This window comes from Epargyreus clarus, unplaced genomic scaffold (genome assembly GCF_041222505.1).
Source record: "Epargyreus clarus isolate Ecla_fem2 unplaced genomic scaffold, WU_Ecla_fem_2.2 ptg000012l, whole genome shotgun sequence".
NCBI classification, from domain to species: Eukaryota; Metazoa; Arthropoda; class Insecta; order Lepidoptera; family Hesperiidae; genus Epargyreus; species Epargyreus clarus.
The window spans coordinates 3,825,297-3,851,053 of NW_027332220.1; the positions used below are offsets into that span (position 1 = coordinate 3,825,297).

General features: G+C 37.8%; 2 protein-coding genes across 3 annotated transcripts; one reads left to right on the forward strand and one right to left on the reverse strand.

The window, feature by feature from the left end:
- Positions 1-620: 620 nt before the first annotated feature.
- On the reverse strand, positions 621-8,205 carry nesd (SHC binding and spindle associated nessun dorma). Its single transcript, XM_073078175.1, has 10 exons — positions 8,056-8,205; positions 7,272-7,452; positions 6,548-6,761; positions 5,967-6,196; positions 5,372-5,532; positions 4,767-4,977; positions 4,138-4,307; positions 1,969-2,076; positions 1,407-1,561; positions 621-728 (listed from the first exon to the last, which is right to left on the reverse strand). Exons 2-10 carry the CDS (start codon positions 7,450-7,452, stop codon positions 632-634), a joined length of 1,527 nt encoding a protein of 508 aa, XP_072934276.1. The 5' UTR covers positions 8,056-8,205; the 3' UTR covers positions 621-631.
- LOC140746149 (cytochrome P450 4C1-like) lies at positions 4,885-25,198 on the forward strand. Of its 2 annotated transcripts, none has more exons than XM_073078169.1 (11): positions 4,885-5,023; positions 15,430-15,608; positions 16,855-16,961; positions 17,567-17,654; positions 19,058-19,243; positions 20,088-20,163; positions 20,628-20,892; positions 21,312-21,380; positions 21,667-21,841; positions 23,931-24,110; positions 24,620-25,198. In XM_073078169.1, exons 2-11 carry the CDS (start codon positions 15,434-15,436, stop codon positions 24,808-24,810), a joined length of 1,512 nt encoding a protein of 503 aa, XP_072934270.1. In that variant the 5' UTR covers positions 4,885-5,023; positions 15,430-15,433; the 3' UTR covers positions 24,811-25,198. The 2 variants fall into 2 exon arrangements, with proteins under 2 accessions (XP_072934270.1, XP_072934269.1); XM_073078168.1 differs by lacking the exon at positions 4,885-5,023 and adding an exon at positions 12,354-12,445.
- Positions 25,199-25,757: the final 559 nt, after the last annotated feature.

Genomic DNA, 25,757 nt, shown 5'->3' on the forward strand with positions numbered 1-25,757 from the left:
ACTCAAAAATACAATTGTATGCCTTCAAGAGACAAAAATTCCGAGTTTACCTCTTTTGATCTTTATATAATATTTTTCATACTATAGTAGCAGCAGACGAGCATGCAGTCCACCTGATGGTAAGTGGTTACTGCCGCCCATGAACATCTGTAATCAACCCTAGATAGGATTAGATATCACTACCTGAGATCGGCCACAGATGCGCTGCTACCTGAGGACTAAGCTGGAACGCCTCGGAAAAGTATGTCTCCCTTACCACACAAATATTATGTGTATGTGACGCAATGTGCCGTTTACGTAAACGCAATATTGGGACGTTTTTTGGGTTATCACCATATCTTATCATAATACGTAAAAATCACGCCTCTTTGTATTCGTATACGTTAAATATCTGAAACTGCTCAATCGATTTCAAAGTGTGTATGCATGCAGTGTGCATGCATGTTTAGTTAATATAAGCCCGTTATTAATAATCAATCCATTTTTTACCACGCTTTTATTAGCCTGACCTGTATGTATGTATGTAGCGGAAATTTTTAACTCTATTTTGCATTTACATGCATTTACATGCGGGGCCATCCCGCGTGCGTGTTGAAATCCGCACGATATTAAAAACCCCCTTATCTTTGTACTACATCAAATTAACGTCTTGCTGAACAATTAACACCTCCTTACTAATATCTCCGGATCCGATCTTGCAGTTATCAATTATTTGCAGTCCATCCATTCTGAAATATACAAAACATTTTAGTTTCCTTATGTTTATTTACTTAGACAGTGGTTATAACTCTAAAGGAATTGTAATAGTTATTTAAATAAATGAAATTATAAAAGTGTAGTTTTCTTAGTAGTATTGGTAGTAAAGTGACATATATTTATCTGTCTGACTGTGTGATTGCGCTATAGTTGTCTTTATCGCATTACTATCATCTAATTTATTTTTAAACCTGGTACATAGTATTATGAAAAAGTTCGAGCAGTCTTTACAGTAAGTAAAATAAGATCCTTTGAAATCTATTTTTAGAGAAATCTATAGTGAAAGCATAAAATACACTATTCAGAGAACAAAACAATTTTTTATTATACTTTAGGAGTAGCAGACGAGCAAGCAGTCCTGATGGTAAGTGGCTACTGCCGCCCATGGACATTTGTAATCAACCCCAAATAACATTATATTCCTACCTGAGGTCGGTCACAGATGCACCGCTACCCCTGAGGACAAAGCTGTAATGCCTAGGAAAAGTATGTCTCCCTTACCACACCCTTGACCCTAACACAGCATCGTTTAACAATGCTGTTATTAGGCATAAATAGGTGTGGCAGTGTTGCATCTGGAGTCGAACAATAGTGTTCTGCCACCTTCTGAATTCACAAATTAGTGAATGAAGTAATCAAAACAAACTCACTCAGCATTCGAGGTGTCGCCGTCCATATCCACCTCGCACCTGATGCACTGCTCCGAACACTCCGATATAACGGTACCCTCCAACTTGACGTGGGAGCCAGAGTACATCTGTATGCCCACACCGCACTTCTTTATGCTGCAGTTACGAAGTTCAATCTGTGAAAAGGTTTCTTGTTGTACCAATCTGTTATGTTACACAGATGGGGCAGTTTTTCCGACGGTGAAGAATAAAGTATTGTCACAGATTAATAAATAGTTACTACGTATTGTTACGTTAGTATTGTTCGTAATCATTGTAAGCGCATTTTATTTATGTTTACTGAATTGAAACTTTGTTTTTAAATATTGAACCAGTATTAATGAATTCTATGATTGTTTTAAATTAAATAGCTTGCAAGTTTCGGTAGGTTTTTAAAATATTTTAGGCAATAGTGAGATGACTTCGAGTAAATTGGTCATTACATTAATAAGGTTATTTCGAAGCTAGGTGAAAAATATTTACAGCTTAAAATACACATAGCATAATTTCTTCTAACGCGTCAAAAGATATTTTACTTATTTACCTGGGCACCCTTATGAACGACGATTCCTGAATAAAAGTTCTCAAATGTACAGTCTTCCACCATAATTTTTGCTCCTGGCATTGCTACTATGCCTTGCGCGAAATCGCTCTGTAAAAAAATCTACAATAAGTAAAAATTGTTACACAAAATTACTAATGATCAATTTATTTTACACCACAACAAATACACAGCGTGGTTTAAATACTACTCGCTGTGAATACCATCAGCGTGTTAGAGACATCACTGAGCGTACAATTTGTAGTTGCACCGCGCCCGACGCCGGTAGCCACGTACCTGTCCCATCCCCCCACATTAGATGCGCATCACACACCGCATACCTGCAGCGTGTCGGATTCCTCGCTGAGCGTGCAGTGGTGCAACTGCAGCATGCCAAATGCCGCTAGCCATGCACCTGCCGCGTCCTACACACACCACATACCTGCAGCGTGTCGGAGTCGTCGCTAAGCGTGCGGTAGCGTAGCGGCAGCACGACCAACGTCGCTACGTATGTACCTGCCCCTTCCCACACTCGTCACTCACTCACTCACTCGGCACTCGTCGCTCGCCAGCGTCAGCAGCACGAGCGGTGTCCCGCAGTGCACACACACACACCTGCAGCGTGTCGGAGTGGTCGCTGAGCGCGCAGTGCCGCAGCCGCAGCGCGCCGCGCGCGAGCAGCGCGGTGCTGGCGGCGGCGCAGCGCAGCGCCACGCCCGACACGAGGCACTCGTCGCTCGCCGTCAGCAGGCACGAGCGGTGTCCGCGCCCGCAGTGCACACACACACCTGCAGCGTGTCGGAGTGGTCGCTGAGCGCGCAGTGCCGCAGCCGCAGCGCGCCGCGCGCGAGCAGCGCGGTGCTGGCGGCGGCGCAGCGCAGCGCCACGCCCGACACGAGGCACTCGTCGCTCGCCGTCAGCAGGCACGAGCGGTGTCCGCGCCCGCAGTGCACACACACACCTGCAGCGTGTCGGAGTGGTCGCTGAGCGCGCAGTGCCGCAGCCGCAGCGCGCCGCGCGCGAGCAGCGCGGTGCTGGCGGCGGCGCAGCGCAGCGCCACGCCCGACACGAGGCACTCGTCGCTCGCCGTCAGCAGGCACGAGCGGTGTCCGCGCCCGCAGTGCACACACACACCTGCAGCGTGTCGGAGTGGTCGCTGAGCGCGCAGTGCCGCAGCCGCAGCGCGCCGCGCGCGAGCAGCGCGGTGCTGGCGGCGGCGCAGCGCAGCGCCACGCCCGACACGAGGCACTCGTCGCTCGCCGTCAGCAGGCACGAGCGGTGTCCGCGCCCGCAGTGCACACACACACCTGCAGCGTGTCGGAGTGGTCGCTGAGCGCGCAGTGCCGCAGCCGCAGCGCGCCGCGCGCGAGCAGCGCGGTGCTGGCGGCGGCGCAGCGCAGCGCCACGCCCGACACGAGGCACTCGTCGCTCGCCGTCAGCAGGCACGAGCGGTGTCCGCGCCCGCAGTGCACACACACACCTGCAGCGTGTCGGAGTGGTCGCTGAGCGCGCAGTGCCGCAGCCGCAGCGCGCCGCGCGCGAGCAGCGCGGTGCTGGCGGCGGCGCAGCGCAGCGCCACGCCCGACACGAGGCACTCGTCGCTCGCCGTCAGCAGGCACGAGCGGTGTCCGCGCCCGCAGTGCACACACACACCTGCAGCGTGTCGGAGTGGTCGCTGAGCGCGCAGTGCCGCAGCCGCAGCGCGCCGCGCGCGAGCAGCGCGGTGCTGGCGGCGGCGCAGCGCAGCGCCACGCCCGACACGAGGCACTCGTCGCTCGCCGTCAGCAGGCACGAGCGGTGTCCGCGCCCGCAGTGCACACACACACCTGCAGCGTGTCGGAGTGGTCGCTGAGCGCGCAGTGCCGCAGCCGCAGCGCGCCGCGCGCGAGCAGCGCGGTGCTGGCGGCGGCGCAGCGCAGCGCCACGCCCGACACGAGGCACTCGTCGCTCGCCGTCAGCAGGCACGAGCGGTGTCCGCGCCCGCAGTGCACACACACACCTGCAGCGTGTCGGAGTGGTCGCTGAGCGCGCAGTGCCGCAGCCGCAGCGCGCCGCGCGCGAGCAGCGCGGTGCTGGCGGCGGCGCAGCGCAGCGCCACGCCCGACACGAGGCACTCGTCGCTCGCCGTCAGCAGGCACGAGCGGTGTCCGCGCCCGCAGTGCACACACACACCTGCAGCGTGTCGGAGTGGTCGCTGAGCGCGCAGTGCCGCAGCCGCAGCGCGCCGCGCGCGAGCAGCGCGGTGCTGGCGGCGGCGCAGCGCAGCGCCACGCCCGACACGAGGCACTCGTCGCTCGCCGTCAGCAGGCACGAGCGGGTGTCCGACGCTTTTAGTGTTGCACCTGGGAACAGTCAGTACTTGACTATCTGATTGATAAGCATTTCTACATCTTAAAAACGTAACTAATGAAAGTGCAACCCTCATAGAGATTAAGTCTATACTGCCCAAATATAACATGAAACCATTTCTGTCTTGCTATTGGCCACAAACCATCTCTCGGAATTAGACCATGTCAAATTGCACATTGGTATTCTAAAGAACCAAAAATTCTGTAATAAAAAGAATAAGACATAAAAGGCGTATTATAATAATTCTTTACACATACATACAAACAGGACTCTACATAATTTTTGATACCATTATAAACTACTTCAAACAAGTTATAATATATTTGTATCTTGTATGTAGTAGAAAATGTAAATCTTTTGTAAATCAAATTTAAAACAAACCTTGGGTTTCTACAGTTAAAGAACAAATGAAACCAGGAGTACAGTATAAGATGTAATTGTAAACATCTTACCATTTAAACTACAAATAGATATGTGCGACAGCGGAATCTCAGGCATTTCATAACTCTTGCTGCATATCACAACTTCATCTGGTTCCATCGCGAGCGCCTCTTCAGCTGACACCATGACTGTTAATGTATGGGAATCAGTGAGTCGAGAACGCAGGAACTTTGATATCTCTTCGAATTCCGTAATGGGACCACCTTGCCAGAGAGCTATGACCTAAAACAATAATATTGTTCTTCATAACTCCATTAGCAAAAGTCAAGTAAGCAAATAGTGATTACTGGACACTAATACTATAAAAAAGATGTCTGTAAAGAATGCATTCTCAATTTGTTTTGAATTGATAATGAGTAATTTTGAAGGAATACTCATTTGGGATCGACCAATTTTGATTTAGATGTAGATTGAGATTAACTCTACATTCTGATGACCTAATAATGTTGCAGAAAGAACTTCATTCTACATCTTCCACATAAACGGGTTGTCAAATGTGCCAACCAAAAGTAAATAACATAACTTCAACCTCATAAGAGGAATGCTCAGATATGAAATGTCCAAAAGCAATAGTTTTTTGAAGAGATTTCTTTCGAAAATATTAATATGTACTCACATTTTTCTTGTTTTTATTCTTCTGCCATTTATTTCTGGCTTTTACTAGGTACTGTTCTCTGATTAAGGGATTTTCATACAGCGTCCACTTAGACATGAGTCCATCGAGTCGCGCATTCATTTCTGCACACAGGGAGAGGTAGTTTGCTGGTAATAGAGAATCTGGAATGAAAATAATCAATAAGGTTTAGTAGTAATTCTTATTTCTAAAAGAATGAATGATGGATGGAATGGACGAAGAATGATGTATGGATGGATAAAAATTAATGCAGATCAATCATTATCATCATTAGACTCTCTGTCGCACTTACTGGCCCTAACATCATCTAAAAGTATAGACAGGCATAGTGACTCATCACTGCGTAACAAATAATAATAACAAACCATTTATATTACTTACAATGATTACTAAATGGTTGAAATAGAATGATTACTAATGGTGCTCAACAATCGATGGAAAATAGGTGTTGACAATGTTTTCTTTGGAGTTCATGCTGCAGTATCATAAGCCAAGGCGGACTAAAAAGGGCCCATGAGCCGATGATTATGAAGATACCCATGTTGTATAAAGTTAAGGTAATACTTAAACAGCTTACCATCATCATCAACCAGGTCTGTTTCACACAACGATGAGTCAAGTTCCCTCAACTTCTCGTGAGCGTTGATAGCACTACTTCTCAACTGTATAATGGACCTCGCTACACAGTTAGGTATGGTACTACTCTGCACCTGTGACCACAGTTGCATCCTGTCTTCTATTGTGTTTGGGGAGAGCACCTTATCATCTTGGTCATCCCATGGCATCCATATGTTATTGTAGAAAAACCTGAAAAATGCATGTAATATGAATATGACTAGGGAGTCAGTTAATCTTAGTTTTTAGACAGACAGGACGACTAAGCCCTAAGGCCGATCGTTAATATTATTATGTTATTAATAAATTGGACATTAAGGCCAACTCTGAATATTTATAATAATAAGCCTGACTTAAAATAATATGATAAAAGACTTTGTATATAACAATTGCAAGTCTCTAAACCAACTAGTTCAACATTTTTAGTATTATTTTAAAGCAATCAGAGCATTGAGGCTAATGTATCACCTGATGATAACAATACAATTTGTTTATTTTCTAAAGTAGACAATGCTTGATTCCCTAATATTATGAATCCCTTACCTCATAAGATCAATAAATTCAGCAGTGGTGGCAGCATTCACACATAGCTCCCGTTGTTTCATTGTCGGCCAGAGCTCAATTAATGGAACATCTATGACTTTCTCGGGTAACGATACAGCTTCGTGCTGCACACTGAGCACGTCTACGCTGGCTGATAGTTCCTCAAAGTCCACCGATGTTACCGCTATGTAGGCTACGCAAGGGAATCTGACTTCTAGAAATAGAGAATTGGGAGAGTTGTTACTGTAGGAAATAAATATATATCATTGGATTTAAGTAAATTTTAATTTGTATTACTCTTTGCATTATTAAATAAAGCATGCAAGGAATCTTGGTACGAATATCAGACAATGGCCTTATCACTTTTTATTCAAAAGTAACATAAATAATTGAATAAAAATGAAAACTACATAACAATTAATTCTCTACTATTGTAAAACAGCATCATGAAGCAATATTACTGTAATAATTTTTACACTTCCAGAAAATATATTATATTGCATACAAAAGTGGAAAGAGTAGCTTTCAATGTTATTGCAATTCCTTGTTTTGAAACACGCACATATACTGCCTTTAAATAATTCATGGAATTAAAAATTACATTACACATTGAAATGACTAAAATTTTGAACACTATTGAATTAACAAGTGTATTTATTCATCCTCAGAACATTGTAAAGTAATTTATAATTTTGAAAATGTAGCAACAATATTATAAACATACCAAATTTTTTACAAAACTCCTTAGACAACTTCCACAAAGCATCCCAACCAACTGGTTCCACCAACAGCTCGGCCTGCATACTCCATTGCTCACGAACAGCTCCCCGACCAGAGCTGAACACTTTCAGCAACTCCTGTAGGATCTCGTTGTCACTCCGAGTAAATGTGTATACCGTTGGCATCTGAAAATGTATATAGTACACATAATTGTTGGGTATCAATACTAAATATTGCAAATACAAATATATGAAAGTAAATATTTTATGGCGCAGGAAGTTAATAGGAAACAAACAGAAATAAAACGACGATCGCTTTGCGTGTTAGACTTTTAGCCCTTCCAGTGACGATATAAGGGTTAAAGGGTAAAAGAACCCTTCCTATTTGTTTGTAATGTCTGCTTTACCCTATGTTAAGTTTAAGTCTACTTTGACATAGATTCTAAGTTTTTTTTCATGTAATTGAGGTCTCAAAGACGAACATTACTGTAAGTAGTCACTACCGTTCACGATAATAAGCAATCAAAACCAAATAGTATCGGAGTTCTGAGGTCGCCCAAAGATACACTGAGAAATAGCTATTGCAACGTCTTATTTAAAAATTACTACGTACCCTTCGATTCAGAACATGAATAAGGCGTATGTACAAGATGCAAAACTATAAAGATTACGACGCAGTATTAAAATCTTTACAAATCGGAAATACAAAAGTATCTATCACTTTAAGAAACTACTAGTGATGATGTTATTTGATTTAGCACGAGAAACAAAATTAAACTCTATAAATACCTTTCGCTTAAATACAGATCACGTTTATAAGAAAATAAATAATACTACACTTTAACAAATATTATTTTCACTTTATTCCGTTTCATTTGACCGTTCTCTTCCCTTCATAGTTTAAAAACTTGAAATAGTTGTTGCGGTTTTTTTTAAATATTGTTTGCGGCTCTGACTTCGTGTCTTTTAGCTCAACTAGTCTGGCTAACTTTATTATACTCTTTGCTTATTATGTCTTTTTTTCTGTTCCATGCTTTCAAATGTCTCTTGAATAACATTTTTAATAGAAAAACTATCTTATAATTTTAGAGTATCTTATGAAAAAGTTATAACTGTAAGCAGAAAAATAACAGTTCGAAAAGTTACCACCAGTTCGTATGTTGATAAGTCGACCAACACATTATACAATACTAGTAAGATAATAAGTGAACACCTATGAATACATACAATACAAATTACTTACTCGCAAATGACTTATTAACATTTAAGTATTGTGGTCTTGTGGTCAATATCAATAAAATTATAGACATCACGATGTCACTTATACCTATCGTTTCAAGTTATATTGAGGAAACACCTGTGTTCAATAAGCATAAATTAGCAAGAGGATGGATCAAAAACGTATTATGAAGAAACGTAGTATAAATAAACATGAATACCGATATAGCTATTATTTTAACCTGTTATTTTAACTTTCTAGGTATATGGTATATAAAATAAACTTTTAAATCCTGGCAATTATAATAATAGCTATATCTGAATTATTGTTTATTTATACGATTAAAATGTTTAAATGTTTGTCTTACTGTCCAATACAGTGAATATTGTAGATATTTGAATCAATAGAAGATATTTATATTATATTACCTTGAAAAGAAGGAAGGAACGAAAAAAGGAGAACCTTAAAGGTACCAGGGCATCCCTTCAAATTCATCGGGTCATGTGGGATGTTTTTCGCGCCATTTTGTTATATCGGAGTAGCAAACGAGCATGCAGTCAACCTGATGTTAAGTAGGTACCTACTGTCGCTTATGGACATTAGCTATAATCAACCCCAGTTAAGATTACATTCGTAGGTACCTGAGGTCGGCAACAGATGCGTTGCTATCCCTGAGGACTAGTTAGAACGCCTTGGACTACAAAATAATACAACAGCGCTTAACAATGCTGGTATGAGACAAAAATAGCAGCACCCTGTGGCAGTGGTGCCGCCGAAGTCGAACCACAAAGAGTCTAACCATCAGTGGCGCACTAAACTAGTCGGAGGTTCGGGGCGGAAATGTTCAATGTGGCCCAAGGCGGGAAGTTGTATTAGGTACCCAGTCTAAAAAGAAAAAATAAATTTCTAGACATTTTTATGCGTGTTTCAGTTAGTGTTTGGTCCTGTCAACCTTTTTTTAGAACAACAACGTATTGATAATCGTCTACTATTAAATATATAAATTGTATTTAATATATAAATCGTCTATTATCTACACCAATATTATAAAGAGGAAAACTTTGTTTGTTTGTTTGGTTGTAATGAATAGGCTCAAAAACTACTGGACCGATTTTAAAAATTCTTTCACAATTCGAAAGCTACATTATCTACGAGTAACATAGGCTATATTTTATATGAAATATATTTGATAAGTAGATTTTGAGGCGGTACAAAGTTTGCCGGGTCAGCTAGTTTAATATAATTTTAAATGTAAATTCTCTGACATCGATCTATTGATTTTTAAATAGTAAGAGTAGATAACTGTATTTCGAAGCTCACCAGGACTATAGACCCATGCCGGACCTCCCTCTTGACATTTAAACAGCCAGTTGAAATATTCACAAACTATTTATTATTATTAGCAGTGATAGTGATAGTGATGGTTAAGAAACTTGACCTCTCGATCGAAGGGTCCGAGGTTCAAATCCCAGGCACCTCTGAGTTTTCAAACTAATGTGCGTATTACAAATGAATTATCACTTGCTAAACGGTGAAGGAAAACATCGTGAGGAAACCTGCATACCTGACAGATTTATAAAAAAAAAAAAACAAAATCTCGAAGGTATGTGATGTCTACTAATACGCACTTGGCCAGCGCGGTGGACTATGGCCTAATCCTTCTCATTCTGAGAGGACACCCGTGCCCAGCAGTGGGACAGTGATGGGTTGTTGATGATGATGATGACGATTTATTATTATGCAACATATCTTAATTCAAGATAATAAAATAACAAAAAGTAAAAACATTTTTTCCTCGAAGTCATTTATATTTAATAATATAATGTGAGAACGATCATAATCAAAAGTATACAAATTGGATCAGATATAGTTAATTGTAGTGATAACTTTTAATGGAAAACAATAAATAAAAACAATCAGTCAAGTGGGAAATGGGCTCGTGGTAAATGTCTATAACGTAATAAAAAAAATGAAGGTGGTAGAACCCCTTGTGGTTCGACTCCGGCGGCACCACCGCCACACCTATTTCTGCTTTATAACGACAGTGTTAAGCGCTGCTGTGTTCTAGTTTTAAGGGTGTGGTAAGGGAGACATACTTTTCCGAAGCGATCCAGCTTAGTCCTCGGGGATAGCGGCGCATCTGTGGCGGACTTCCGGTACGAATATCTAATCCTATCTGGAGTCGATTACAGATGTCCATGGGCGGCAGTATACACTTACCATCAAGTGGACTGCATGTTCGTCTGCTACTCCATATTACTCGTATAATATATAAAAAAAAAACACTTTCAGGGATTCGTACCTCAAAGGTAAAAATTGAATGCTACCAAGCCTCTACTATGTATCCATCCATATATTCGTCTAGCACTGCGCTCTGTCTCTTGATCCGTAATAGATAGACACTGAAAGACTGAAAAGTGTTTATTACAGTGGCTGCTATAATAAGAAATCGTAAAATAAAAGGTTGTAAGGTAAATAATACAAGAAACCTGAATGTTTCGGTTTATCTATTGAACCGAAATAAATAGGTAGATGGTTTAAATTTTACAATGCATTTAGTTTTAGGGCTGTCATTATAACAAATATAAAAAAAATGAATTTGGTACATAACGGTGCATGACTTTAACACTAACATTTTAAAGTAAATACGTAACATTGTTTTTTTTTCGATAAAATAAATATAATAAAACAATGTAGCAATATCTAGAAAAAGTTAGGACCATGTGAACTTTTACAAAATATTAAGTTATTTTGAAATTAAAAATCATATATTGGTTAGGTTAGGTTAACTTATCGATCTAAGTCACGTGTCTTACTACTCTGAATATCATTCAGGAAGCTACTTGAATGCCGTTTAGTAAAAAGACTAGGCTGTTCATTAAAAGGTTAATTAAGCTACTCGACATATCTAATTACTTATCATTTCTAAATATATCTAAGTATACTTATAAATGTTATATTTCCAAGATTCCCACATTGGTCCGTAATTAAAATAAAATATTCATCTGTTTATCATTTTACAAGAGGCAAGAACTTTAATTAGCTCTTATTGTTCCACTTGCATAAACCAAACAGCCTATTGTATGAAAAAAAGCCTGAGAACGTAAATAAAATAATTTTAAAACAAACTATTTATGTATTTATTCGTTATCAGATTAACAAATTTACCCACACCGACTATTTTTTATTTCCGTTAGAAATAAAAAATAATTAGCCAAGTACTAGTCGACCTCGCAAACGAAGGGTTCCGTACTACTTTTTAACACGTTTATTTTTACTCGACGGCCAAGAAAGATTATTAATATTTTTTATCATATCAAATATAAAATAATAATACATGAATTCTTGAAATTTAATACGTTTCATTTATTAAGTGGTACATAGATAAACTGTATATCGCCGAAAAAGTTTTTTATTCTTTTTTTATACGGAAAACCCGCCCTTTTTTTCAATTTTCAGTATTTGTTGCACGGTTGCCATTAATGCGCACTTTGTAAAGAATGAAGTGTTTTGTTATACTTCATTCATTTTATTCCGAAATACAGAATCATTTTAAAAAATCGTACAAAGCACCCGCGCTTTAATAAACAGTAATATAAATTCTCGTTAATCATTATATTGATAAATAAATATTTTTTTTTAATTTTCAGTTTGATTAACAATAAAAGCGTGGTTTTTAGTTTTTTAAAGTAAAATTTTATAATAATGTGACAATTAAATCGTTGATTTTGAAGTTCCTACATTGCATCATCACTGCGAAACAAGTAGACTTATTTTCACTGAACGTTTTGCGGAACCCTAAAGGGAAGCCTGTTCAAAGGTCATCTCGACACTACGTTTAACTAGTATCTAAGGCTTTACACATAAACAGAATAATAACTAGTTTACATTATAGGCATAGTACAGTGAGTGACACACGTACTTTTTGTAACATATTGTTTAAATAAGGGTATTAAAAATGTAAGTTCATTTTATTCCTAATTACGAGTGCAATTTGCGGTAATTTCGCAATATACTTACCCTTACGATTATAAAGAGTTGATTGAGCTGGTTTGATTTCCGGAAGGTGAACCAAATTTAATAAAATAATGTTTAGGTTATTTGTTTGCCTACGTCTGTAGGTTTGATATTTAGGTCACATATATTTTGAAAAATCACGCATAAAATAAATGAATGGCTCCTTTAATTAAAAATTTTCTTAACTAAAATTTATTATAAAACTTATATAATTTTAAATTAAACGTTTACTGCCGTGATATATTCTGATAATATAGGAATTTTAAAGTTAAAATAATTGAATCAAAGATGAATGATGAATGATTGGTTCATGAAGAATTACCTACCAGACTCGAAATTATTTAGATAGTATGTAAATCTAAATTACGAAGTGTAAAAAATAAAATCGAATAATTGTGCAATAAGTTGCATAATAATTATTATATTTTAATAACTAGCTGACCCGGCAAACTTTGTACCGCCTCAAAACCTATTTATCAAATATATTTCATATAAAATATAGCCTATGTTACTCGTAGATAATGTAGCTTTCCAATGGTGAAAGAATTTTTAAAATCGGTCCAGTAGTTTTTGAGCCATTCATTACAACCAAACAAACAAAGTTTTCCTCTTTATACTATAGTATAGATAAAGGTTATGAGCATATTTATTAAATTCTGTCTACTATAGTCAATAGTCAATCTCAATAGCTTTCCCTATCTATCACTGATCGACGATTAATTGTTTTTTCGGAAGCTAGATACAGCTATTAAGGGCTCTTACATACTAGCGTTTTTCCAGCATTGGCGTTCGAAGGGCGTATGCCGCCGGGAGGCCGTCGCGTAAACGCAACGCTGTGCCATGTACAATTGTACAATTGTATCTTAGTACCGTGCAACATCACACAATGAATTGTCTGTTTAATAGCAGAAATTATTTAGTACCTACCTATTTATTATTTATTTTTATTGTAGGTTGTGAATTAAATAATAAAAGCGGAATAATTTTGAGTTATTTTAGTATGCTTGTATAGCATAAAATAATAGTCACTTCATTGGAGATTCCACAATGGGAACCGTAACCTTTTTTTATATTTCGTTTTTGTTTTCTTTTTCCTTTTATACGCAAATATAGTAGCAGTATTTACTTATCTGAAACTATCATGTTGTTCATAATAAAAAACCAATGACTGCCTTCTACGTCCTTCGAACCCCTACGTTGGAGAACCGCTAACGTATAGGAGCCCTAAGGGCCGTTAGAGATTAAGAGTCCTATTATGTAAATAGGAATAACAAACAACAAACTGCATGATATTAATTATGACCGAACTTGGAGGTCAAACGTAGGGCCGAGAATTACATACCTACAAACAATATTAAACATAGATTCAGGGGTGGTGGCATGGGGGGCCTCCCCATCCCACCATCTTTTAAAAACTATCATAGTTCAGGAAAGTATTATTTCAATATTGCATCAACATTATTTTGTTTCGTACCACGACCCCATTAAAACATTATTGTATTATTCCGGCCGAGTGATATAAAGGAATTAATAATTTGTCTATTCCTTATCCCAGAGGAAACTAAACATCGAAACTAGCAACAATAACAACAGACTTAATTATGTTTGACATTTATTATTATTTTTAATTAAATTTACTAAATGTTTAGATACCCATAAACATTTTTCCCTTATCCATTGTATAAAACCAACGGAAATTGTCATATTTTGCTTAAAAAGTTAATTTCCTGCAGAAAAAAAGAATAAATGATTTCGAACGACGTCATACAAAACTGCTTATATTATAAAAACAAACTTACTTTAACGAGATCGTGGTACGAAATTTCAATGTATGATTAAAACATAGATTAGTAAAGATTACTCTCTCCTAACAAGAAAATTTACCCAGTTTTGAGAATTGAAATAGTTGCGTAAAAAAGTTTTGCCACGTCTCCGTGATAAAATGTCCCTAAAATATTTGAAATAATCATTTATTTATTACGTAAATTACGCAGTATTAGTTATTTATTCTAATTATTCTAAATTTTCTCTACAAATGTTTTTATTTGTCAAGAATTCAAAAAATAACATACTAAAATAAGCCGTTTGTGGCTTCATTCAATTTCAAGGCGGCGAGGTATCTTTACTAATCTATGGATTAAAATAATATTGTTTTAAGAGGTGGTAGTAGGCCCCCAGTTGTTTATTAACGTTAAAACGTGTAATTACCGACATTGAGCGACTCGGATCAACAAACAAAGAGACATAATACAATACTGCAAAAAAATATTAATTTGAACAAAAAACAGTTTTAAAGAGAATAAAATATTAAAATAAAATATGAAATAAAGTGTTAAAATTTGTACAGTACATATTCGGAAACTAAATGAAAATAATAGATACCTCCAACCCTTAAGGAGGTTTCTTTCCCGGTAAAATACTATTAAGATAGTAAAACGAATAGTTCAAATAAAACATAAATTAAGATAAAATTTATGTTTTATTCGAATTTAGTCGAATTACCTACGCCTCTAGGGCCTCAAGTTTATCCCTCAGAGATCAGTACCCCTGGCAGTCTCTATTACTTAACCTGGAAGGGTTGCCGTACCGCTAAAAACTTCTTACTCAGCCCTTACCGACTTACTCACTTACTGTTGAAGGTGGTAGAACCCTTTGTGGTTCGAGTCCGGCATTACCGCCACACCTATTTCTGCCTCATAACAGCAGTATGAAGCGCTGCTGATACTTTTCCGAGACGTTCCAGCTTAGTCCTCAGAGGTAGCGGCGCATCTGTGGCCGACCTCACGTAGGAATATCTAATCCTATTTGGGGTCGATTACAGATGTCCATGGGCGGCAATAGCCACTTACCATCAGGTGGACTGCATGCTCGTTTGCTACTCCCATATTATATAAAAAAAAAACTTACTAAGCTATTGCTTGTTCCAGCATCATGTATAACTGGACGGTTATAGAGATATGCCTCACAGTATCATTTCCGCTGCTAGTCTACTGGTTCTATTGGAGATGGACGCATCGACGTATGCTGGAGTTGGCGAACATGGTGCCCGGTCCTCCAGCGCTGCCTCTAGTTGGAAACACCTTGATATTCATCGCTAATCCAGAACGTATGTAAATGACGATAATTAAGTAAGATTATTAGGCGGAAACTGCTAATTCTGCTGCTGTTGATTCAGTGAAAAAAAATCTCAAAAACATGTGACGCCTACTTGAAAAAGCCAAGATGGATGATAACCCAAACTATTTTAATTTTAAGAGGAGTCTTCACAAGGAGAACAGATATTTTAGGTGTATACAGTCCACCTTTTGTTTACCCATTTGAAGTTGAGTAAGCAGTCCACGATGATAAGTGATCACCGCTGCTCATGGACATCTGTGACCAACTCTGCTGTTCTATAACAGGTACAGAACAGCAGAGTTGGTTCTACCCGAAGTAAATCATACATGCATTGTTACCTGAGGATTAAAATGGTTGATTTTTAAGAAAGTCAACCAGCATTTACAACCTTCTAGCAAAACATAAGAACTGCTTCACGCTAGGCTGATCCTTCTCTAATATAACTTTGCTGGTCTCTCATCTTATAAATAGTAAGTGGTCACTCCGCCTTTTTATAGAAATACTAATTGAGATTCGTTAATCATTAAATAAAACAGTTTTATCGAATATACTCTTTACTTTTATTCATTTGTTGTGGCTGTAGGAAAACCAAGAGTTATTCTGTAGTTTTGCATTATATATGTACTTACGTAGTGACTATTTAAATTAATTACATTCGTACATATTAATTAATCGTTTTGGAATGTTGTTTTATACATAATGAAATAGATGAATGATCTTACCTTAACCGTAGTCGATCTTTAGACCTTAGGACATATTTAAATGGATTATGGGAAAAACTTGAACTTAATTGGCAACGAATGATGCATTTATATCTCATCAAGTCATCATACAGTGTGACAAAATAAAATCATAACGTTGTATATTGTGACACTAGAAATCAAGAAATCTAGAAAGAAGTGTATCTATGACTACATACTAGAAAGTACAAAATAATTGAAATAAATGTTGGTTTAGTACATAGTTCTGAAGTCGGCGCTCAATATAGGTATTTCGTTGGATAACGGTGTAAACAAAGTGTCCAATATGAGCGTCGACTTCAGAAATATGTACTAAAACAACATTCAAACCCACCTCCTCTTTTTTTGAAGTCGTTTAAAGACACGACTTTGAATAGACTGATTATTTAACGGGGGTATATATATATATACCTATGTCCTGCTAATGCATAATTTTCCGAAAATTGTCAATCCATAGATTTTTTTTAAAACTAACATTATTATATGATTTTTTAGAACAATTGGATAAGATTGAGAAATTCATGAACGATTACGGGCAATATGTGAAATTCTGGATTGGATCAGACCTCAACATTTGCGTAAAAAATCCAGCGGACATCAGGGTAAGAACCTTACGATTAAGTTAAATTTTATTAATAAACCTTGCTTAGTGCCGAAGCATGGGATTGTGCCTCAAGCAATGATGTAATAACAAAAGATACGTTACTAGCGGTCAAATCTTGAAACATACAAAAGACAATAATTGTAGTCTCTTGACTCAGTCGCTCTCGCGCAGCGAAGTGATTGATACGTAAGTCACTGTTCACTCTAAACGTCAGTATTGTAGTTATAAAAAACTTAAAATGTCTTCTTGTGCAATGTGTTGCCAAGTTGACAAGTCTCCAAAATGTGTCGCAATCACAACGCCAATAGTCCATTTTTAAAGTACCTAGTCGGATAGGGTCTTAATCATAATACCCAGAAGGCGCCGGATTCGAGCTTCGGCAAGATTGATACTTAAATCATAGTACAAATCCTTATACTGTGCTTAAATGGTAAATTAAGATTTATGTTCCTGACTATAGGTATTACTAAAGTGACACTTACTATAGGTATAGAGAATTTAATTGCAGAGCTATAAAAATACACATTTCATTAGCATAAACAGATAGATTTGTATGAATAATTATTATTTATGAGTTTTAATAATGAGTTATAACCCTTTCAGCTCCTGTTAACTAGTAACAAAGTGAACCAAAAGGGGCCCCTTTACAACTTTGTGAAATCCTTCGTAGGTGAAGGTATTTTAACTGGAGGTAAATTTACATTTTATTTATTTTATGTGCTTCCATGCATTTTAAATTTTGTACTAGGAAGCCAAGATAGAAACATTTTACCTTGTGTATCTTTTGAAAATTCCGTTAGAATCGAATAAAAATTTGGAAGGATTATTTTTGTGATAGATATACTTATCCGAGGTGTGTAACTTAGTTCTTAGGAGTAGTTAGGTAATGCATGTGTTGCCGTCCTCAGGTAGGAATCTAAACTTATTCGGGCTTGATAACCTAATGGCTCAATCTCGGCCTCTCAATCGGGGGGGCCCGAGGTTCAAACACGCACCTCTAATTCTCCAAAATTATGTACGTATTAGATGTTATCACTTGTTTTAAAGGCGAAGGAAAACATCGCCAGGAAACCCACACACGGGACAATTCTTAAAAAAATAAGCCACGGCGTGGGAAGCCCACCAATTTGCACTCAGCCAGCGCGGTGGACTGTGGCCTAAACAACTATGTAAAGGGAAACCCGTGTCCAGCAATAGGACAATAATGAGTTACCGACGATTACAGTGCGTCCGCGGCAGTAGCCACCCATTAAGTGGACTGCATTCTCGTTTGCTATTGTAAAAAAGATAATTATTATAAAAAAAAACTACTTGACTACTCTAACTATTGTTTACTAACAAAGGTGTTAAAACACGTCACAGTTTGACACCACACTAATTAACTAATCAACAAGGCGTAGTACGCTCCATAGCAATTGTAAAGTCAACATTGATTTTTTCTAGATCAAATGTTACAGTACAACTATTATATTCTATTATATATATACTTATAACTAGACACGAGAGACTTGTAGGGGAAATCCTTGTACATTAATTACGTTGACGGAATAAAGTCAATTAAACTCGAAGTAAATACGCCTCATTTCTTATCTTGATCTGTTAGTTTAAAATTCATAAACATTTTTTATAATAATTAATAATATATATAAAACTCAAAGGTGTCTGACTGACATAATGGTCTATCAACGCACAGCCCAAACCACTGGACGGATCGGGCTGAAATTTGGCATGCAGATAGATGTTATGATGTAGGCATCCGCTAAGAAAGGATTTTGCTCAATTCTACCTCCAAGGGGATAAAATAGGGGATGAAAGCTGGTAACTGGTAACTGGCTACTACCGCCCATGGACATCTGTAATCAACCCCAGATAGGATAACATTCCTATTTGACGTCGGCCACAAATGCTATATCTGCAGACTAAGCTGTACCACCTCGGAAAGTATGTCTTCCTTACCATACGATTCAAACCAGAATACAGCAGCGTTTAACACCGCTGTTATTAGGCTGCCTATTTCTGTCTGTGGCGGTCGTGCCACCGGAGTCGAACGCTAAAGAGCTCTACCACCTTCAAACTACATAATATTGATTTTAGGTTCAACATGGCGAATCTACAGGAAGATAGCCACACCATCGTACAACAAAAAGTCTGTTCAGATATTCGGAGAGGTGTTTAATAGGGAGGCGGGGGACCTGGCCAGGGTACTGAGCAGTAAAGACCCTAATACCACCTTTAATGTCTACTTCGATGTTTTGAAGTGTACTACACAGAGCGTTTGTCGTAAGTATAATTTTTCGCCCCGTACCCAAAGGGGAAAAATGGAAATCTATTACTAATTCTCCGCTGTCTGTCATAGGGCTCTATCTCCTGAACCGTAATAGATAGACATTTGTAAATACAGTATAACGATGGTCGCCATGACAATAAAAACTAAAAATAAAGAATGTTTTCAAAGTTTTTCGCTTTATCTAGATATTGAACCGTCATAGGTAGACAGTTCACATTTTCACAGTGCATTTACTTCAATGTCTGGTAAGTATAATAACAAATACTAAAAATAGAAAATAATAAAAGTTTTGGTGCCTATACGACTTGCATTTGGTCAATTATTTATCAACTTCGAACAAGGAAATACTATGTTCGGCTATACGTATTTTGGCAAAGGAAGATTTTCCCTCGGACCAGGTGATCACGCCCGGGGAGCAGCCGTGCTCCGACAGTCTCAGTTCGGAGCTTGTATATATGCCAGATGTTAAGAAAACTTCGATAGCATGATTCAGCAGCGCTTCTCTCGACGAGTAGCGGGAAGTTGCTACAGTATTTTTTAGGGTTCTTTAGTGAAAAAACCATAAGCTTACACTGTGTATAAAATACAGTATACTCGTATTTCGAATGGAAGTAGATAGATAGTCAACATGCAAGACATATATTATTTGATAAGTATTTTTTTGTAATATATTAAAAAAAATAACAATGAAAATTGGCTAAGTACGAATTGGGCGTACTTTAGAATCCTTAACGGAATTAAAACATATATAAATAAGTTATTATTCAGAAGATGAGATTAACATGTATGATAATAATATAGTAAATTACATATATGATATGTTATGTTGTTTTACAGAAACTCTCATGGGATTATCTAAAGAGGATGCCTTAGATGTCAAACGGCTGGATGAAGTTATTCTAAAAACCCAGGGGTAATTTTGAATAAATTATTATGATTATTATATAACAAGTAGCAATGATAATTGAGTCGTTAAGAAACTACCTTTTGATCGAGATGTCAAATTCAAATCTCAGGCTCTGATTTTTCAAAGTTATGCATTTATTAGAAATTAATTATCACTAACGGTGAAGGAAACCTCTTAAGGAGCATACCTGGACCTGCATACCTGAAAAATCATAAAAGTTTTCAAAGGTGGTGGAACCCTTTGTAGTTTGACTCCGGCGGCACCACCGCCACACCAATAGGTAGAAATACTACCTATTAGCAGCAGTGTTAATATTCCTATATATTAAAAAATGTTAAGTCTACCAATACGCCGATGCGGTGGACTATGGCCTAATGCTTCTCATTCTGAGAGGAGTCCTGTGCCCAGCAGTGGGACAGTAATTCGTTGATGATGATGATAATGAATGCGGTGTTTTTGGCTTCCCATAGGATGTATGGCCTTATATTCTCGAAGATGACTCGTTGGTGGCTACAAGTGCCGCTCATCTTCTATTTATCGGGAGGCACAGCTCTTGAAAGATACTTTAAGAAAATCATCGACGAAATGAGCTCAGATATCTTAGCCAAGCGACGGAGAGCCCTGGAAACAGAGAAAGCCAATGAAGATGGTGTAGGCATCGTGGATCGCTATATACTGGACGGTGGTCTCTCTGAGACCGAAATAAAGCGGCAAATATTCATTTTGTTCACTACTGTGAGTATTATTTAAGTATTGTTAATACTTAACAATAGATTAGAAATTATGAACACTTAAAAGAACGGTAACATGGTGAGGGAAGCTCCACTAGCTAGCTAGTTTGTAAAGTCTAATAATTTGCACTTGGCCAGAGCGGTGGGACATAGCCTAATCCCTCTGGCTCCGTCAGGAGATTCATGTCCCGCAATGGGACGTAATAGGTTGACGAAACGATGATAGAACTCTTGGAATAAGCATTGGTATTACTTTGAAAGTTAAAACAAATTGAGTCTATACGTGTAAATCAAAACTAGGTATAATGAGTTGTGTACAAACATAATGACAAGGGCACAATAATATTGACAATATTTTGGAAAATTTATCATTAGTGTAGAATTTGCTTTAAAGGTTCAATATTTTGTCCTTATGCTTTTCAGAGCCAGGAAGCCTCAGCGAAAATCGCGTCAGCAGTGTTGCTATTTCTAGCACATATGCAGGATTGGCAGGTAAGTTAAATTATTCAATTAATATAAAAAAAAACATTAGAAGCAATCAGAAATAACTAGAATTACAAGAACTTACCCTCTATCTGAAATCATACTGGCATAGGTACTGATCATCTTAGATTGATTGAAATTTTGCAAACTTTTCAAAACAACATATTAAGTACATATTGGTAATAAATCGGATTTTCTATGCCTGGTACAATATCTAGAAATACTTTCCGATAGGCGCAAGAGTACCGTGTCATATAATGCAAACAATTCAAATTTGATTCTCGTTGTTTTCCAGGACAAAGTATACAATGAAATCATCGCGGTCCTGGGTCATGAAGATGCTGATGTCACAGAAGATGACGTGAAGAAGATGCAGAACCTGGACATGGTGTACAAGGAGGTGCTGCGGTACCTCTCCATTGCTGCGCTGATACAGAGGACGGTTGAAGATGAGATCACTATAAATGAAGGTATTCTGGGGTATAGTTAATTGTATCAGGCGTTACTTTGCAGAATTCCATGCTATTAAGTTAAGATTAAAACTACTTCGCAACAATCCGCTACAAATATGTGTGATGGTATATATATATTTTTATACACATACTGCATGGTTTAAAATATATCCCTTGCGCCTTGATTTGTATGTAAATGTACTTTAATCAATAAAAACATTTTTTATATTTGTAGCGATTGTTGCGAAGTAGTTTTGATCTTAACTTTATATTCTGGGGAAACTAAAATAAAATATAATCAAATAATTCATCTGCATGAAGTACTTATCGTACTTTAATACTTACCGTCATTTAAATTTTCCAATGACATGACAGTGTACGGAAATATTTATAAAGAACTCGTAATTTCTATAGACACTTCATATGTAGGTAAGTATTATTATTTGAATCAACGAGGCAAGACTTGCGTGTTAAGTGTGATAAAGATCAACATACTCCTAATGACCAATTTTCTTTAAATAAAATGTCATTGTGATTCTTTTACAATATGGGAGTAGCAGACGAGCATGCAGTCCACCTGATGGTAAGTGGCTACTACCCATGGACGTCTGTAATCACCCCAGATAGGATTATATATTCCTACCTGGAGTCTGCCACAGGTGCGCCGCTACCCCTGAGGACTAAGTTGGAACGCCACGGAAAAGTATGTCTCCCTTACCACACTACTTTTTGTGCTTGATAAAGCAAAGCACAAAAGTAGAAAATAAAAGTAATAAATAATAATAGAAGAAAGTGAAGAAAACATTTTGTATTTGATATATTTGCAAAAGACGATAGAAGAAGAAAAATCATAGAATGGGATAGAATTTCATTACTTGATTTTTAACGACTCAAGCAATTTACCGCGGCATATGTACAGTTTATTTATTTATAAGGAAAGAGAAATAATAGAAAAGGAATTTTTGAAGAAGGATATATTATGAGAGGGAGTTCGGAATGAGAGATATATGGAGGAGCGAAGACAGTGATTATGGGTAAGATGTATTTTTTAAATAAAGACAGATCTCAATTTCGTTTATCTGTGAAGATTACTAATCTATGGTGAAGATGCCTCATTTCATAATCTGTTTATACTCGTAGAGCAGATATTTAAAATTCGAACACGTTTCTACCACGAAATATTTGAGGTCATCTTAACCGCATCTAACTCATTCACGGTCTTTTGTGAAATAAAATTACCTAAACACGTAGTTTAGGCAATTTTAATAGCTACCAATAAAATATTTTAATGTGCGTACTTAATCTGTTTAAGGAAAGTCCAGCAAACGTGCTCTACATTTTAAAAAGCAATTCATAGTTTAAGCAGATGACATAAAGAATACGCAATCACATAAAGAATAATTATGTGATTGTGTGAGCCTTGTAGTTGTTAAGGAAATATAAGGTTCTAATCCCAGGCACGCACCTCTGATTTTTTAATAATAGTAATATGTGCTTACAAATCGATTAACACTTGTTTTAACAATGAAAGAAAACATCGCGAGGACAACTACATGTAGTCGAAGGTGGTAGAACCCTTTGTGTTTCGACGCCAGCGGCCACCGCCACACCTATTTCTGCCTATAACAGCAGCGTTAAGGGCTGCTATGTTCTGGTTTGAAGGGTGTGTTAAGGGAGATACACTTTTACGAGGCGTTCAAGCTTAGTCCTCAGCGGTAGCGGCGCATCTGTGGCCGACCTCAGGTAGGAATATCTAATCCTATTTGGAGTTGATTACAGATGTCCATGGACTGCAGTAAACACTTACCATCAGGTGGACAGCAAGCTCGTCTGCTACTCCTATACTGTAAAAAAGTCTGTAAAATCTTTAAAAAGTTCTCAAAGGTAAGTGAAGTCTGCAAATCCACACTGGGACTCTAGTCTAGAGAGTAGAGGGGCTTAGACAAAAATCCACCACGCTAGCAAAATGTTAAAAACATTTTTGAGAGCTTTGTATACTCCTAGGCGTGTAGGCCTCCTCACGCCAGTTTTTTACGCCCTTACTTATAGCAAGTAACAATTAATGTTTGAAAACAATAATTACTAACATAAATTACATCTGTTTCAGGTAAAATAACACTCCCAGCGGGGACATCCCTAGTGATCCCGATCCATACCCTCCATCGGGACCCTCAGTACTGGGACGAGCCTAACAAGGTCAAGCCTGAGAGGTTCCTACCTGAAAACGTGAAGAAACGAGATCCAAACGCCTTCGTGCCCTTCAGTTTGGGTGCTATGGATTGCTTGGGTACGTATCCTTTCCAAATTATCTGTAATTCGTTGGATGTAGTTATAGCTTAGTGCAATTAGATTCGATGGAAGGTCCTGGGTTCAAACCCTTGGAATGTGCTGTTGTTCGTTCGAAACTACGTAGACACATGATTTTCATGAAGTTTTAAGAGCCATCGTTATATTCATTTACCATACTATATTAACCCTTAGCTGAGCTTTATTTTCTGTGACTTTAATAGTAGAACCTTGTCTATTTAATAACTGGCTTAAGGAGGTTTTGCATTCGACCACTATGTATGTCGGTATGTAAGTTTGCACGTCTGCGATTTTCTCAAAAACTATTGATCCATCTTGTATGGTTTTGAAAGCTTACAAGACAGGGTTTAAGTATTATGAGATTAATTTTATTAATAATGAATTATTAATTTAATAAAGATTCTACTTAATGTAAAACCAAGGAAAACTGTGAAAGTTACGCACATACTTTTATACACTTTGTATGACACTTGAATTATATTCTTACAGGCAGAGTCTACGCAACAGCATTGGTCAAGACGCTGGTAGTGAAAGTGCTTCGTGAAGTGCATCTCGAGGCAGACGGAGCCCTGGAGGACCTGGAGCTGCATGTAGCAATATCTGTTAAATTTGCTAAGGGCTATAACTTGAGGACTCGGCCTAGGAAGCCTGTCAATGGTCGGGTCAATGGTTTCGCTTAGTTATTTACTTATAGGGTTTCCTGAAAATAGTGTAGTCATATTTATTACATATAAATAAAATTCCAGTCTGTTTGTTATGTCAAAATAAAAGCTCTTACCAAATTGTATATGATAGAATATACAGTACTCAAAACAAAATAATAATTATATATTTTTTGTTTGTCTGTCTGTATGCTTGAACCGGCTAATCTCTGAAACGGCTGATCCGATTTTGAAGGGATTCTCACTGGCACATAGCTGATGCTGTAAGGAATAATATAATTTTATTTTATCGAAATACTTGGGATCCGTGCAAATAAAATTAAATCCATAAAATCTTCAAAGACTTTTAAAAGCGGATAAAACAGCGAGGCCCATCTTGTAAACAGTAAGTTTCTTGATAAATTTACTAATTAGGTAGTAGGATATTTAATTAGTAGATATTTAATTAGTAGTAGGATATTTGCGGCTAAGTAACTATTCTTGACACGGAAGTACAATATGTCTTATTTTATAGGATTTTTGACTAACTTTATTCAAATATTTATATTTATCGGCGGCGATAACTACCTCATGATGAAATAAGACAAATATCATATGAGATAATAGTGATATTTCATGGTGTTTTCTATTAATTTGTTTATTCTTTGGGTTTTGATTCGCCCTATGGAATAAATGAATCAAGGATAGAAGATTACTTATATAATAAATATAAGTAGTTCAAAAAACTAAAAAACACGCTTTTATGGTAAAATCAACTAAAAAGTAGAAAATAATTTTCAATCTGGGAATCAATTAAGGAACAGTAAATTGTATAATTGTGGAAAAAGCGTGGAGTGCTCCACTTATCAATTTTCGAAAAGCACCCCACACTTTCACCCCAATCTCCCTGAAAATCGTTAATCCTGAGGATATTGATAAGGACAATGGTACAAAATTATTAAAATCGTGTATTGTCATCGGTTTTT

Bases quoted from the DNA above. Each gene is read 5' to 3' on its own strand.
- nesd (XM_073078175.1), bottom strand. From the start codon at position 7,452: ATGCCAACGGTATACACATTTACTCGGAGTGACAACGAGATCCTACAG. The intron at 6,197-6,547 runs GTAAGGGATTCA...TGCATTTTTCAG, and splicing joins GAATTTATTGATCTTATGAG to GTTTTTCTACAATAACATAT. The intron at 1,562-1,968 runs GTAAATAAGTAA...ACCTTTTCACAG, and splicing joins TCGTTCATAAGGGTGCCCAG to ATTGAACTTCGTAACTGCAG.
- LOC140746149 (XM_073078169.1), top strand. From the start codon at position 15,434: ATGTATAACTGGACGGTTATAGAGATATGCCTCACAGTATCATTTCCG. The intron at 19,244-20,087 runs GTAAGTATAATT...GTTGTTTTACAG, and splicing joins TACTACACAGAGCGTTTGTC to AAACTCTCATGGGATTATCT. The intron at 20,164-20,627 runs GTAATTTTGAAT...GGCTTCCCATAG, and splicing joins GTTATTCTAAAAACCCAGGG to GATGTATGGCCTTATATTCT.